Here is a 14,613-nt window from a genome sequence, read left to right on the forward strand (position 1 = left end):
ATTGCGGTCCTTCTCAAGTGCTTAGCTATGGCCCTATCCGGGCTCTTCCAGAGACCATCATTAACATGAGTCCCCTCATGGCCCTGCCGCTATGGAACCATGTTGCCATTCTTTGGCATCACCTTGCCTCTATCAATGACATCGCCACCATGAGACCACACTGGGCCGATCTCTACAATGCAGCAACTACTGAAGCTGCTGGCTGCTCTCTACAGAAAAGAAATAAGGTTAACGTTCTCTTGAAGAGCAGAGAAAGAAAGGAAAAAAGTAAAAGCAGATGAGTCAGCGCTGGGCTTCGACTCAACTCTGCACTGACTCAACGTGTAGCGACTGATGTCGTCTGAGGACAAGAGGAATGTAGAAAGGAAAAATAATCTAGAAAACAGGGAAAAAACCCAACGGAGCTGTGAGCTCCAGCTCAGGAGCCCTACACCACCTCCATCTTGACAATGACTCCATATCAAAAGTACTTCAATGAGCAGTGTTTGAGAGAAACATTGTATAAAATCAAGTTTCTTTCCCTCTTTCTGAATTACTGCTAAATGTTTAATACTAGCCTTGTGTGTTTGCTTTGTGGTTAGTCAGACAACTAGCTGAGATAACAAGGTGTAGAGCTGGATGAACACAGCAGGCCAAGCAGCATCAGAGGAGCAGGAAGGCTGACGTTTCGGGCCTATTATGAAACGACTAGCAGAATCTTTTTTCAAAAATCATTCTTTTTGAGGTGGGTATCACTGGCAAGGGGCTGGTAGTTATTGCATTAAGTTTGATATAAATGAATGACTTGCCAACTAACTTCACAGGGCACTCTGAACTCAAGCCTAAGGGTATGCAGTGGAGCCAACATATTGTTGATACCAGGGATGGAAGGCAGTTTTCATTCCCTGATATACTTAAAATTTTTTTTAAACATCTACCCAACAGCATCATAGTTCTGAGGGAGGGTCACTTGACCCGAAACGTTATTCCTGATTTCTCTCCGCAGATGCTGCCCGACTTGCTGAGCTTTTCCAGCAATTTTGTTTTTGTTTCTGATTTACAGCATTCGAGTTCTCTCGCTTTTTATTTAGCCTCATAGCCACCTTTTTTTTTTTTTTGTTGGTGTCAACTTTGTTTTCAAAACTTTAAAACTAAGTTTTAAGTTCTCAATGTTCTTTTGAGATGTGAACTCTTAGTAGGACTACTTTCAATTAAACCAAAGCTATCTAACAACCTGTTGGAGCTTGTGTTTGCTAACTCTCATCCTCTGTTGGGGAGGGAGAAAATGTATAAACTTATTCCCTGCAGTTTCTAGTATTAATGTGATCTTAAAATGCCACACTGTCTTTCTCCTTTTTACTTAGTTGTGATCGATGGATTCCACTTTTAAGTTTGCACATCTCCCCAGTGCCTGCACTTGCTTTTCTCTTGATAAAATGCTACATTTTGGTTCTGTAGCAAAACTCCAAAGTTGGTGAAACCTTTTTTCAGGAAAAAATCAGCTGGGAAATGAGAAATCACATTGCATTAACAAAACTGAAAAGAGATGTACCTTCTAACAGCTTGTCATTACCATGGAATTCCTATACTACTGTAACTATATATAAATTTTTAAAAAAATTTGTCTGTACGATTTGGGCGTTGCAAGCTAGCCTTGCATTCATCACCTCCAGGCAATTAAGAATGGGTAGTGGTCACTGCCTTTTTGCAAAGCCGCAGTTTATCTGCTGTAGGGACCATCACAGTACTGTTAGGAAGAAAGTTCCAAGATTTTTACCATAACAGTGAAGGAGCGTGATGTAATTCCAATTCCAAAATGGTGTGATGCTTGGACGGGAATTTTGAGGATTTGTTATTCCCACACATCTGCCCTAGCCCTTCTGGATTATGGGTTTTGGAAGGTGCTGTCGAAGGAGACTTGGTGAGTTGATGCAGTGCATCTTGTAGATGGTATACACTGCTGCAACTGTGTATCGATGCTGGGGGGAGTCAGCAATTACTCTTTAAATCTTCAATACTAACTGTTGGCTTGATGGCCTTATCTTGTTCTTGCTGTCAGAATCATGTCATCTGACACACCTAATATGATGTAGTGAAACTTGAATGTGAACATCAAAAGGAAAAGCCCCAATTATAATCTGAACTTGTGTGTTCAGCTGATTGAGTGCTGGAAAATTTTCTTTTCTCTTTTAGAAAAGAAAGGAGGGAGAATTTGTTTTTTAAATAATTCTTTAAGAACTGTTTTCCCTCCTTTTCCTGAAGAGTTGAATTCTTTATCTCCCTCAGGATAAGGGTTCTTTGTCACTGAACTCTACTGGTACCTTGTCCGTTTAGCTGTTTTGGCACACTTATTTAACCAGAGACACTCAACATTGGGGCTGGTCTGGAGACTCCAGAAATTTGAAGATTTATCTTCAGGACACTACAGTGAGCAGCTCCAGCGAGAAATCACAGCTTTGAAAATACTGCATTTTCTTTACATTTTTATATATTAATTGTCAAAATATTGGAGATGGCAGGAAGTTAGTTGTCTGACCAATGGGTAAAACTCAACTTTGTGGCCAATCAGGAAGTAATTTTGGTACGGAAAGAGGCCATTCAGCCCATTGAGTATCGGAGTTCATGCACTGCGAGGATTGATCGTGGGTTTTCAGTGTTTGGAGTATTGTGTGGAGTGAGAGGAGAACTGTAAATCTCCATCACAACACTAAACCCAAGTTGGCCACCCCAATTAACATTGAAACTCTCCATCAAAAAAGCAAAATACTGCCGATGCTAGAAATCTGAAATAAAAAAACGCTGGAGAAAGTCGATGGGTCTGGCAGCATCTGTGGAGAAAGAAAGAGTTTTAATTTTTCAAGTCTTCAGAAGTAGACTCAAAGCATTAATGGTTTCTCTCTCCTCAGTTGCTGTCAGACCTAAGTTTCTCCAGCACTTTTTTTGCTTTTTATTGAATCTGATTGTGTTAGCCAAAATAGTGTGAGGTCAGTTACATAATTAAATGAGGTTTTCACTGACACATTTAATCTAACACATTTAAAATGGAAGTACTATTGCTTCCTTTGTTAACTATGTTAACCTGCTGGGGGACAGTAACTCACAATTAATCAGCGTTGTTGGGTAATGACTGAAAGATATAGTAAAGTGTTTTTTTTTTCTCTCCCTGCCATGTTTTCTTCCAGGTCGTCTTTGCATGTAAACCCAAGTGAACGACCATATGACAGCACTTTGCATTGTGGTCTCTGTTCAGCTGAACATTGCCTGAGCGATCATTGGGCACTGTTTGCTCACCAGCCTCTTCTCTTCCCCCTAAGAGATTGGTTGTCTGCCTGTGCATTTAAATTGCTGGCCAGCTTCACAGCCAGACCACCATGTTCCACCGACTCACCAGCCTTTTCTATGGGGAAACAGAAGAAGTCTGCACCCAGGGTCCTGATCCCAGCTTGACTGAAAAGGAGGATGATGGCTGGCTCATTGTTGACTTTCCAGGTAAGTTCAAAGCTCCCCAGATTTTCTCCTCTAAGTGTGGCCAATCATTTCATGCTAGCAGTGTATACCAAATCTCTGTTGTAAATTTAATTCTGAAGTTGTTCTATCTAGTACAGAGCAGTTTGCCATCGTATATAGAGCATTTGGTTTTTGTATTTAGAATATATCAAAGCAATAATTTGCATAGGAAAATCTGACACCAAAAGCAGCTCACAATAATTACAACATTTTAGATGAATTCTCAAAGATCACGGCTGTTGCTTCTGCAATCAGGTCTGTGGGTACAAGAGTATGCATTTTTAGAAAGATGTGAGAAGGTAAATTTTTATTTTTTATATAAAGATGGAAGTGTCTTTTTAAAACTTGTATTCAGCTGCACTAAAATATCACTGCTGCAATGCATTCAGGTTTGCCTGTACTTCAACCACTGTGGCCAAACTTGTGACTTTTTTAAAAACATAATAAAAACCTCAACAGCATTCAGCTGAGGTCTGAGACTCAACTTGAGGTTCCCCTATGTCTCCAGGATTGGGTACTCTATTTGTCATACACCTCAGTGTAGAAGCATTTTAGAGTCGTAGATAGTCGTAGAGCTGTACAGCACGAAAACAGACCCTTCGGTCCAACTCGTCCATGCAGACCAGATACCCTAAATTAATCTCGTCCCATTTGGCCCATATCCCTCCTAAACCCTTCCTATTCATGTACCCATCCAGATGCCTTTTAAATGTTGTCATTGTACCAGCCTCCACCACTTCCTCTGGGAGCTCATTGCATTCACTCACCACCCTTTGTGTGAAAAAGTTGCCCATTACGTCCCTTTTAAATCTTTCCCCTCTCACCTTGAACCTATTTTCTAATCCTTGTAATTTTCTAACCCTTGGGGCTGCTAGGTTGTACCCCATTCCATAAAATCTCTGCTTCCCATTGTGTAGAAACAAGCGAATGAATAGGACCACATTGCATTTGTGTGCATTTTTAATCTTTTCTTGCCTAGAGGTGTGAATTTCTTGAGGAAGGAGAGGGATGGAGAAAGAACTTTGCTACAAGTCCAAGCTTTTTTTAAAAATAAGGCCACTGAGTCAAATTTCAAAGTTACATGACATGCACATTTTTGAGGTCTTTATGATGGATGGTGCAATTGTGTCATTGGGAATAATTATGTAGTGTCAATAATGGGAACTTTGCAATTTGTTTAGATGAAATTCAGTCAGCAAATCAAACAAACTGATATTCTGTCCCATTTCTACATCTCCTGTATGTTGGAACATGTCAGAATCCTAGGACTTGACATTTTGGGACAAAGATACAGTCAGAGTTTTCATTTCATGGAAAAGAAGGCCTTTGGTCCACTGTGTCCATGTCAGTCATCAAGATTCCTTCTATTCTATTCCTTTTTTTTTAAAGGACTTCAAGCCAGAGAATACTTCTGCTTGTGAATGTGTCCATTGAACAGTGTGGATTTCTTTGGCTAGGAAACTTTTTTTAGAGTGACTGGTATTGAGCCCAATTAAGTAATGTCTGAATTTAAGAATTCTCATCCTTGCTTTCATATTCTCCAACGGCCTCTCCTCTCCCTATCTCTAATTGTATTCAACTCCAAAACTCCATGCTATCATCCTGTAACTCACTCCTCTAATTCTTGTGCATCACTGGTCTCCACCTTCCCATAAAGTCTTGCCTTCAGCTGCTTAGTCCCAAAGCACTGGAATTCTTTCCCTAGACCTCTGTCTCACTGCCACTCAGCAAGCTTTTTGCAAGAGAAAATGATAGGGTAGACGTGGAAAGGTTGTTTTGCCTTGTGGGAGAGTCTCGGACCAGAGGGCATAGTCCCAGAGTCAGAGGTCGCACATTCAGTACAAATGAAGTATTCCTTCTGAGGGTTGAGAATATGTGGAATTCTTTAGTGTTGGGGGCTGTTGAGGCTGGATTATTAAGTATATTCAAGGCTGAGATAAACAGACTTTTAATCAGAAAGCAAACTGAGGGTTATGGGAAAAGGTAGGAAAGTGGAGCTGAGGATTATCAGATCAACCAAGAAGTCACTGAATGATGGAGTAGACTCGATGGGCTAAATGGCCTACTTCTGCTCCTATATCTTATGGTCTTAAGATGTTCCTTTGAAGCTTGCATCTTTGGCCAAAAAACTGTTTATCTCTAGCTAGTAGCTCCTTGTAATAACTTGGGATCATTTTACTTTACCACACTGCCTTGGGAGATACTATAATGCTAAAGGTGCTAGATAAGTACAATTGTTGTTCAGTCTCTGACTTTAACAGGGTCGTTATTAAAACAAAAGCGGAGTTGCGTGGGGAGCAGCCAGTATGCCAGCACAGTCTATACCCATGTTGCTACACAGTGGTACATAAAGCAGAGGGCCCTGCATCCATAATTGGCAAAACAAACAGTGAGCTGAAACAGACCTCAATCCACTTCATCCCTGTTCAGTCTTACCTGTGGCCATGATGTTACTGTGCATCTGTGAATTCGCAAACATTATTACCCTCTTGTGGTGCTGAAATCAGGAATTTCCCATCTGGGGACCTGTGCAAGTGTGGGAGCAGCCTTTCAGCAGTGCACTTGCCATTCTGATTTGACATTCTTGCATTATTGTTTCTTTCCTAGTTTTGTGCTTTAGAACAAACTGTTTGGAACAATCTGTAACTGTCCCTAAGGTCATTAATATGCATACTAATGAAACTGGTTTGAGACATTTTTTCTCAGCTGGCTGTTAGCTGGCAAAAATAGTGTACAGTTTCTCAAAATATTTTATATTATACAACTCAGGAGACCATTCAGTCCATTGTGGCTGTACTATCAGTGCTATTTCTGTTTCTTTCCGTATTACCCTGCATTTACTTTCTGTTCCCCCACGCCTTTCCCCTTGATTATGTTATATGTCTCGGTCAGTATCCCTCATTCCCTTGAGGGACATGCCCCTGATACAATTACTGTATGAGAGGACTTGATGTAAGAGTACAAAGTTCACATACTCCATCTTAACTCTGATCACTTGAAGCATGATGCATTACAAGAAGCATGCTGCCTTTGTTTAACTTATCATCATATTAGCCCAGACACTTTTAGGTCTGTGAATATAATGTCTCTATATACAATAGCTAGATACAACAAATCTCTTGGATTCTTCAATAACAATGTCCAGCTTCATTTCTTATATTGCAATGGATAACATAAGCATTGCCACATCCAGGTAAATATACCCTGCAGGAAACCAGTCACATCCCACCCAACCAAGTAACCAGCTAAAATAATCTCTCAATAATGCATTTAGCTGTTATTTCCAGTTAAAAATCCAGCTTGGGTTTCTTGGCCGGATTTTAGATGAGATATTTGTGTAACCTGCAGGTATCTGCCAATTCTGGATATTGAAGATTACATTTGTGTATCTGAAAATTTGGTGGGAATGCTTTTTGTACTGTGGACAACATTCCTGTCTTCCTCAAACCAATTAATTACTGATTTCTGTTTGTGAGATCTTATGGTATGTGTAAATGGCTGCTGATTGTCTCCCTATGCTACTACACTTTGAGGTTATTTCAAAATGTGTTGCTCTTGAAGGTGTAAAACTCGATAGTGGGTTAGTACTGGAGGGCACAGTTGGTAGCCAACCAGCTGGATTCAAGCCCATTGTACTGTACCAATAATGAATTAGGAGCAGGAATAAGCCACTCTGCCCCTAAAGCCCAATCTTCCATTCAATAAATTCCTGGCCAATTTGATTACTCATGTTTTTGTCTACCCCAATAGCTGCTTATCCCTTGTTTATCCTTACTGTATCTATCCGTGCCTTAGAATATGTTTAAGATTCTGTTTCCACTATCTCTTTTAAAAAAGAGTTCCAAAGACTCCTAACCATCTGAGGGGAAAAAAATTCTCATTTGTTTTAAATGGGTAACCCCTTATTTTTAAACATTCTTTGGTGGGTCAGTGCTGACTCGATGGGTTGAATGGCCTCTTTCCACACTAGAGGTTCTATGAATTGCTGTCCAAACACACATTGCACTTCAAAGTCATTACCACATCATGCACTTCTTTAAAAATAAAAAAGTTTCTCCCCCATCGCTTGTCAAAAAAAAACCTGTACAAAATATTTTATATTTTACATTTTACAAAGAAAAGAATTGATCCCCAGCTAACATTTGACTTGTAGCTGAACTGATTTTGAAAGTGCCATGTCCTCCATTTCTCTTGACCAGTAATAGCTCAAGGTTATATCTGCAGTGTAGAGAAACAGTACTTTCCTTTTTAACAAAAAAAATGCTGTGAAGGGGAATATGAGCCAAGGAGAAATGTCAACAAAGTTTTATCTTGGACCTTTTGCATCTCTTCATGCATAATTCACTCTCCCTTATAGCCTTATCTTGTTCTATACTTTGTAAAATTAACATACACAATCTTCATGATTTCTATTTGTTTACAAATGTCTTAGTCCGGTTCCAAGTGTAGGTGTAATATTGAAACTCTGCGACAAATTTAGGTTTGTGATAAAAATTGCTTGTGCTAACACTGATTAGAGCGAGGGAATTTAACCAACGTTGACAAGGGTGGAGCATGTTGCTGTAACTTCACCATTTTAATTATTTTACTTTAGCCGCCCCATTGTGGGCGCTCTGATTCCATTTCCATTCCCCATCTTGGCAACATACGCTGTTCAAAGACTTGGGGAAAATAATAGTGCCAGGATATGTCGTCATAAGCTTCATGTATTAATTCTCTGTCAAGGAGCGAAGCAATCCTGGGGTTTTACTGTTACATTTCTCCAAGTCTAGTTCCCACGTATCTAACATGACTGTCTCCAGGAGGACCTGAGTACATGGCAACACCATTCCCTCCAAGAGTCTCATCATGGTGACTTAGATATACATTCTCATTTTCTACATTGAGATTAGGTCATAGAAACATAGAAACTAGGAGTAGGAATAGGCCATTCAGCCCTTTTGAGGTTGCTTTGTCATTCAGTGTGATCATAACTGATCAACTCTATATCCTGTTCCCACTTTCTCCCCACTTTGATCCCTTTAGCCCCAAGAATTATATCTAACTCTTTCTTGAAAACATTCAATGTTTTGGCTGCAATCACATTCTGAGGCAGTGAATTCCACAGACTCTCCACTTTCTGGGTGAAGAAATGTCTCCTCATCTCTATCCTAACTGGACTACTCTGAATCCTTAGACTGTGACCCCCAGTTTGTGACTCACCAATTGATGGGAAGATCCTGCACTTGGCAGGTCAAAATACTTGACTCCTTACCTAATAGTCCTGTGAAGCACCTTCAGTAGAGACACACAAATGCTGCCTTTGCTGTTGATCAACATACCTTGGGAATGATAAGTATATTGTCACAGTATTTGCAGCAAAACAAGTTGAAGGATAGATGCAAATGGTTTCTTGCATTTTGGTTTGAAAACATTGCTTCTTTTATTTTCTTGTTTACCCTGGAATAATAATGGATGGCAGCTGATTGAGTAGCATCACAATAATTGAAGAACTTGCTTTATGTACATTTTTGAGGAAAATTAATCATTTCCAAATCATTATACAGAAAGGGAGGGAGTGCTTCACCAAGAGTCCTTTATACCAGGAGAAAGATGAGATGGCCTTTTATTTTTAAGTGCAGTATTGCCATAGGGTCAATTAGTTCAGTTGGCTGGATGGCTGGTTTGTGATGTGGAGTGATGCTGACAGCGTGGCTTCAAACCTGCACTGGCTGAGGTTACTTCTCAACCTCTCCCCTCGCCTGAGGCATGGTGACCCTCTGGTTAAACCACCACCAATCGTCTCTCTGAGAGCAGCCCTATGGCCTGGTAGGGCGATAGCGACTTGACCTTTTATTGCTCTGCAAGAATGACAAAGTGCTCAAATAAACAGATGGGAGGCATTCATTATTTGAGCACCTGTTTGAGACACTGGGGTGAGTTGCTTTTGTGGCACAGTGGCAATGACCCTACCCCTGAGCCAGGAGGCCTGGATTCAAGTCCCACCTGCTCCATAAGTGTGTCATAACATTTCTGAACAGCTTGATTACGAAATACAAAAACTGACACTGGGAATAGTTTGACTGTAGAAATAAATCTAACCTGAATACAAATTAACTTCTGAACTCCTCCCTCAGTCAAATGGCTGTTAGAAGTTTAACATAACCCCCAATTTTTTCTCTAATTAATGATGCTAATAATCATGGCAATGTAGAGCTTTGAAGTGCTCTGAGGAATGTGAATCATTAATTATGAAAAACTATGGAACACGGTTTAAGGGAACATCAAAAAGGAGGTGGTAATTTGAAATATTGATTTGATTAAAAAAAGAACATTTGAAAATGAACTAAATAGTTAATAAAATAAGTGTAATAATTCTGTAAAGGAGAGTTAATGATTTAGCATTGTTATTATGGTGATAATTGCATTCTTTAGTAAATGAGATTCACCAGAATTGGGGGAAGGTGGGGGTATATTTTCTTTCTCCTCCCAAGTAATTCATGCACATCCAGATTGGTTGCTTTTTTTGTTATTTTTGGTTCCTTTTGACCCTACTCGCAACTCAGTTCAGCTTTTCTGGCGAGCCAATAGGATCTCAACATTGTTTTCCCCATTTTTTTTTTTCTCCATTGCCCATAAAAACTAACCTTGTTCTGCACCAAGAAGCGAGGGTTGTGCCTTCTCACCTGAGGCTATGAAAACTCCCCTGACGTTGCTACAAATGGAAAATTGCTCTTTGGAGGAAATTGCTCTTTAGCAATTTGCTGTTAAGGAGGATCAACGTGTAAACTTTTGAAAATGCTGGACTAGGCCTGTCATTCTGAAAAAATGACTAATCAGTCTTTTTATGTTTTGTTTTGCTTTCTTCCCACTCCCTCCCTCTATTCCCACCTACCCCCTTTCAACCTGATTCTTTTGATTTGGTTTTCCTTAAATTCTCACTCAAATTGTTATGACCACTGTTCATGTCACTGGATGGTCGCATGTATCCCTCACCTGCACCCCCCCAAATTTAGATGATTGCACTCCCCCCTCAAGTGAAGAAGTGGAAGTGAAGGCAAATGTTGCCAGGCCTAGCTCTTGCCTTTCTGATGCATCCCCTCCATCAGCCTCCTCTTCTCTTGAGAGTCTCTGTCGCTGTGGAAGTGGCTCCAGTCCTCCACAGACTTTACCCTGCACTTTGGAAGAGAGTTGGTTTGTCACCCCTCCCCCCTGTTTTACTGCAGAAGGCCAGGATGATATCCAAGTGGAGAGCAGCCCTCTGGAGAACCTTCTCATTGAGCACCCAAGCATGTCCGTCTACGCTGCCAGCAACACCCATATCACTTTGGAGGAAGATACCAGCGAGGAAATCAATGATGGGTAAGATATGGAAGGGAAAGAGGCCTAACTGGTTGTTTAAAGAAACGCATTCTCTGTTCTCTTTCTCCCCCACCTCCCTCAGTACAAAGTAACAATTACCTTTTTTCATTTGTAATTGGGAACAACAGTCTCTCTGTTTTAAGCTATTAAGTAATCTATTGTGCATCAAATTTATCAGTAGAATAGAATACAAATGTGGTGTGGAAGCAGGCCATTTGGCCCATCGGATCTACACCAACCCTCCGAAGAGCATCCCACCAGACTCGCCCCCTACTGTATCCCTGCATTTCTTACAGCTAACCCCCCCCCAGCCTGAACACTTGGGGCAATTCAGCATGGCCAATTCACCTAGCCTGCAAGTTCTTTGGACTGTGGGAGAAAACTGGAGCACCCGGTAGAAAGCCACGCAAACAGAGAATGTCTGTGGAGTTTTCACAATCACCCAAGGGTGGAACTGAACCCAGGTCCCTGGTGCTGAGAGACACCACTGCTAACTACTGAGTCACCATGCTGCCCATCTCTACTTCAAACGTTTACATAGCTTTAGAATCCCAAGACTGTGGGTAATCTGAGAGTTTCTAGAGTGAAGAACCCAAGTCCATTCAATTTTTCTGATAGATTTAACCTTTTCGTTCTGGTCAAATAAAGCTGGCCATTTAGTTTGCATTTTCCTGTTGCCTTTATGATGTCCTTTTTAAGAGAGATCAGAATTCTTTACAAGTTAAACATAACATCTCTGCTTTTTAATTCTGTCCCTCCAGAAATTAATGCCTGATTTCAGTCCTTTCTTTAGCTTTGTTTTGGAATAATTACTAAGTTTCAAGGAACGTTATATTGGAGCTGTTGACATAATAAAGATTCTGACGAAGGGTCACTGGACTCAAAATGTTAACCCTGTTTTTCTCTCAGATGCTGCCAGACGAGCTGAGTTTCTCCAGCTCTTTCTGGTTTTGTTTCAGACCTCCAGCATCCATGGTTCTTTGCTTTTAACAAAAGATGTTTGGCTTTTCCTTAATTGTATACAGCATACAGAAATTAACAACACAGTTCAGCTAGTTTTCTGCTGCACATAAGCTTTGTCTTTCTTTGTTTAATCCCACTCTTACGATCTCCTAAGAAAAGACATACTGGCACTGGGGACAACCCAGAGACTGGTCACCAGGTTGATCCCTAGGTGTAGAGGTATCCTTCTATGAAGAGAAGTTGAGGTTGGGGTTTGTACTCTTTATGGTTCAGAAGAATGAGAGAGAACCCTATTGAAAATGATAAAATTCTTTGGGGGCTTGATGGGGTAGAGGTGCACAGATTGTTTCCCTTGTGGGAGACTCCTAGGGCTAGAGGACACAACCTGAATAAGGGGTTGTTCAGTTACAATAGAGATGAGGGGGAATTTCTTCTCAGAGGGTAGTGAATCTGTGGAATTAATTATTGTGGAGGATTGTTGAAGCTGGCTGAAACTTCATGTTTGAGACACTGATTTTTAATCAGTAAGAGAATTGAGAGTAATGGGACAAAGGCAGGATGTGGAGGTGAGGATTATCAGATCAGACATGATCTCATTTGAATCATGAGGGGTAGTCTTGATGGGCTGAATAGCCTACTTCTGCTATATCTTATGGTCTTGTGGTCTTATAATCTCCTGGTATTTCCCCACAGAGCCAACTTTTCAAACATAAATCTGGTTATTTAAATAATGCAAAAACATGTTGGATTATCAACAGAGAACATTCTTGGTTAGGTGCAACTCCTCATTTTGTGTTTAATTCATTTCAATCTGTATGGTGTTTGTACTAAATGACACTTTTTTTTTAAAAAAAAAAAAGCCCTTTTTGCAAAATGAAGTTACATCTTTTACAACCCATGAGGCAGACTTCTGAGGAAGGGTCACCTGATCCGAAACGTTAACTCTGTTTTCTCCTTCATAGATGATGCCAGACGTGCTGAGATTTTTCAGCAACTTTGTTTTGTCCCTGATTTGCAGCATCCACAGTTCTTTTAGTTTTTATAGGAAAGATGTTGTTAAACTTGAAAGGGTTCAGGAAAGATTTACAAGAATGTTGCTGGTGTTGGAGTGATTGAGCTTTGGGAGAGGCTGAATAGGCTGATTTGCCCTTTAAGAACAAGGTAAAGATCGGCAGATTTTTAAGCAGTAAGGGAATTGAGGGTTATGGGACAAAAGCAGGAAAGTGGAATTGAGGATTATCAGATTAGACATGATCTCATTGAATTGTGAAGCAGACTTGATGGGCTGAATGGCCTACTTCTGTTCTTGCACTTTATGGACCTGTGGTCTTATAGTTGCCTCTGTGGGGAAATACCAGAGGAAATCTTTCATCTTTTCTGAAAGTTTTAAATCGTCCTTTTGGTTCATTTACCAGGGAACGGTCAGTAACTTTGGAATTGAATATGGAGTGCCTGCTGACTGTGCAGATCAGCCTATACAAGCTCACTTAACTAAATACAGACTTGTTCAAGAGAACCCTCAAGCCAGCGCCACAAATCAGGGGTTATTTCCCACATTGGCACCTTCCCTATTATTCAGTTGCCAACAATTTCCCAGAATGTACTACTTGTAATTATGTTACATCTTTTACAAACTCAGGACGTCATCCCAAACCAGACATTGAGAAATTAGCCATCCACACTTGTTACAGATTGTAGCAACAAGAATCCAGGCTTTCCTTTTATTTTAAGAAAAAGCCTCCCGAGTGTGAACCACTGAAGCCAATTGCAATTCCCCAATAACTCCGTAGTCTACAACCTGCAGAATGAGTGTGGCATAAAACTTGGTTTGTGTGAGGCTTATTTTTGAATCATTAGATTGTTGGAATTTTCTTGTGGCCCTGAATTATTCCTGACTGCAACTTAATTGAAAGCAAGCTACCTTGGATGCTGGAGATTTGAAATTAAAAACAGAAAATGCTGGAGATAATCAGGTCTGATGGCAACTGTGAAGAGAGAAACAAAGATGATGTTTCAAATCCAATATGATCCTTCTTTGGAACATTTCAGTTTCTCCAACCCTTTCTTTTTATTTTATAATTATGTTCACCTGTCTGCACCTCATCTACGACAAATTCTCCTCTGTCAACAAGTTACTTCATCACTTAAATAGTGGTTTAGCAGAAATGGCCTAAAACTGTTAATGCTAAGTTCCATATCTTAAGTGAAATATGGTTGAAGGTTTGTAGAACATTACCATCCTTTGAGAAATTATTTAAATTGATGCATTGCCTAAACCTAACTGTTCTAATCATGTTTTCTAGCACTTGGCCCATAGCTTTGTATGCCTTGACATTGCAAGTGCACACCTAAATAATACCTTATTGATCCTTTAACGGGTTAATATCCTGTACAGTATCCCAATCCATCGAAGTTTGATTCCTTTGAGGACAAAGTGGCCTGTTTGATACTCTATCCACCACACCAGATATTCACCCCCTCCACCACCAGCTCACAGTGGTAGCAATGTGTACTGTTTGCAGGAGGTAATTCGACAACTTGCAAAGGCTCTTTCAACAACACCTTCCAAATCCATGACCTCTATCATGTTGAAGGACGAAAGCATTCACAGAGAACACTGCCACCTGCAAATTTTCCTTCCCTAAGCCACATACCATCTGACTTGGGAACTTTCCATTATTCACTATGGCTGAGTCAAATTCCTGGAACTTGTTGTGTAATCATACAAGCAATGCTGCATTGGTTCAAGTAGGCAGCTCGCTGCAGGGACATGCAATAAATGCTGACCTTGTCAGCAACCACATCCTATGAAAGGTCCTTTTT

At 40.4% G+C, this 14,613-nt stretch overlaps 1 protein-coding gene across 6 annotated transcripts in view; it reads left to right on the forward strand.

Annotated features, from left to right (window-relative positions):
• LOC109918607 (tumor protein p53-inducible nuclear protein 1) overlaps nt 1-14,613 on the forward strand; it is a 43,956-nt gene that overhangs the window by 14,973 nt on the left and 14,370 nt on the right. For 4 of the 6 annotated variants that reach the window (XM_048608347.1, XM_048608348.1, XM_048608346.1 and 1 more), the window contains exons 2-3: nt 3,162-3,468; nt 10,482-10,827. In XM_048608347.1, the coding sequence (XP_048464304.1) occupies nt 3,351-3,468; nt 10,482-10,827 (464 nt within the window). In that variant the 5' untranslated portion in view covers nt 3,162-3,350. Of the gene's footprint in view, nt 1-3,161; nt 3,469-10,481; nt 10,886-14,613 lie in introns of those variants that run through there. The other 2 variants (XM_048608349.1, XM_048608350.1) reach the window with 2 other exon arrangements.

Source organism: Rhincodon typus, chromosome 19 (assembly GCF_021869965.1).
Source record: "Rhincodon typus isolate 14 chromosome 19, sRhiTyp1.1, whole genome shotgun sequence".
Classification (NCBI taxonomy): Eukaryota; Metazoa; Chordata; class Chondrichthyes; order Orectolobiformes; family Rhincodontidae; genus Rhincodon; species Rhincodon typus.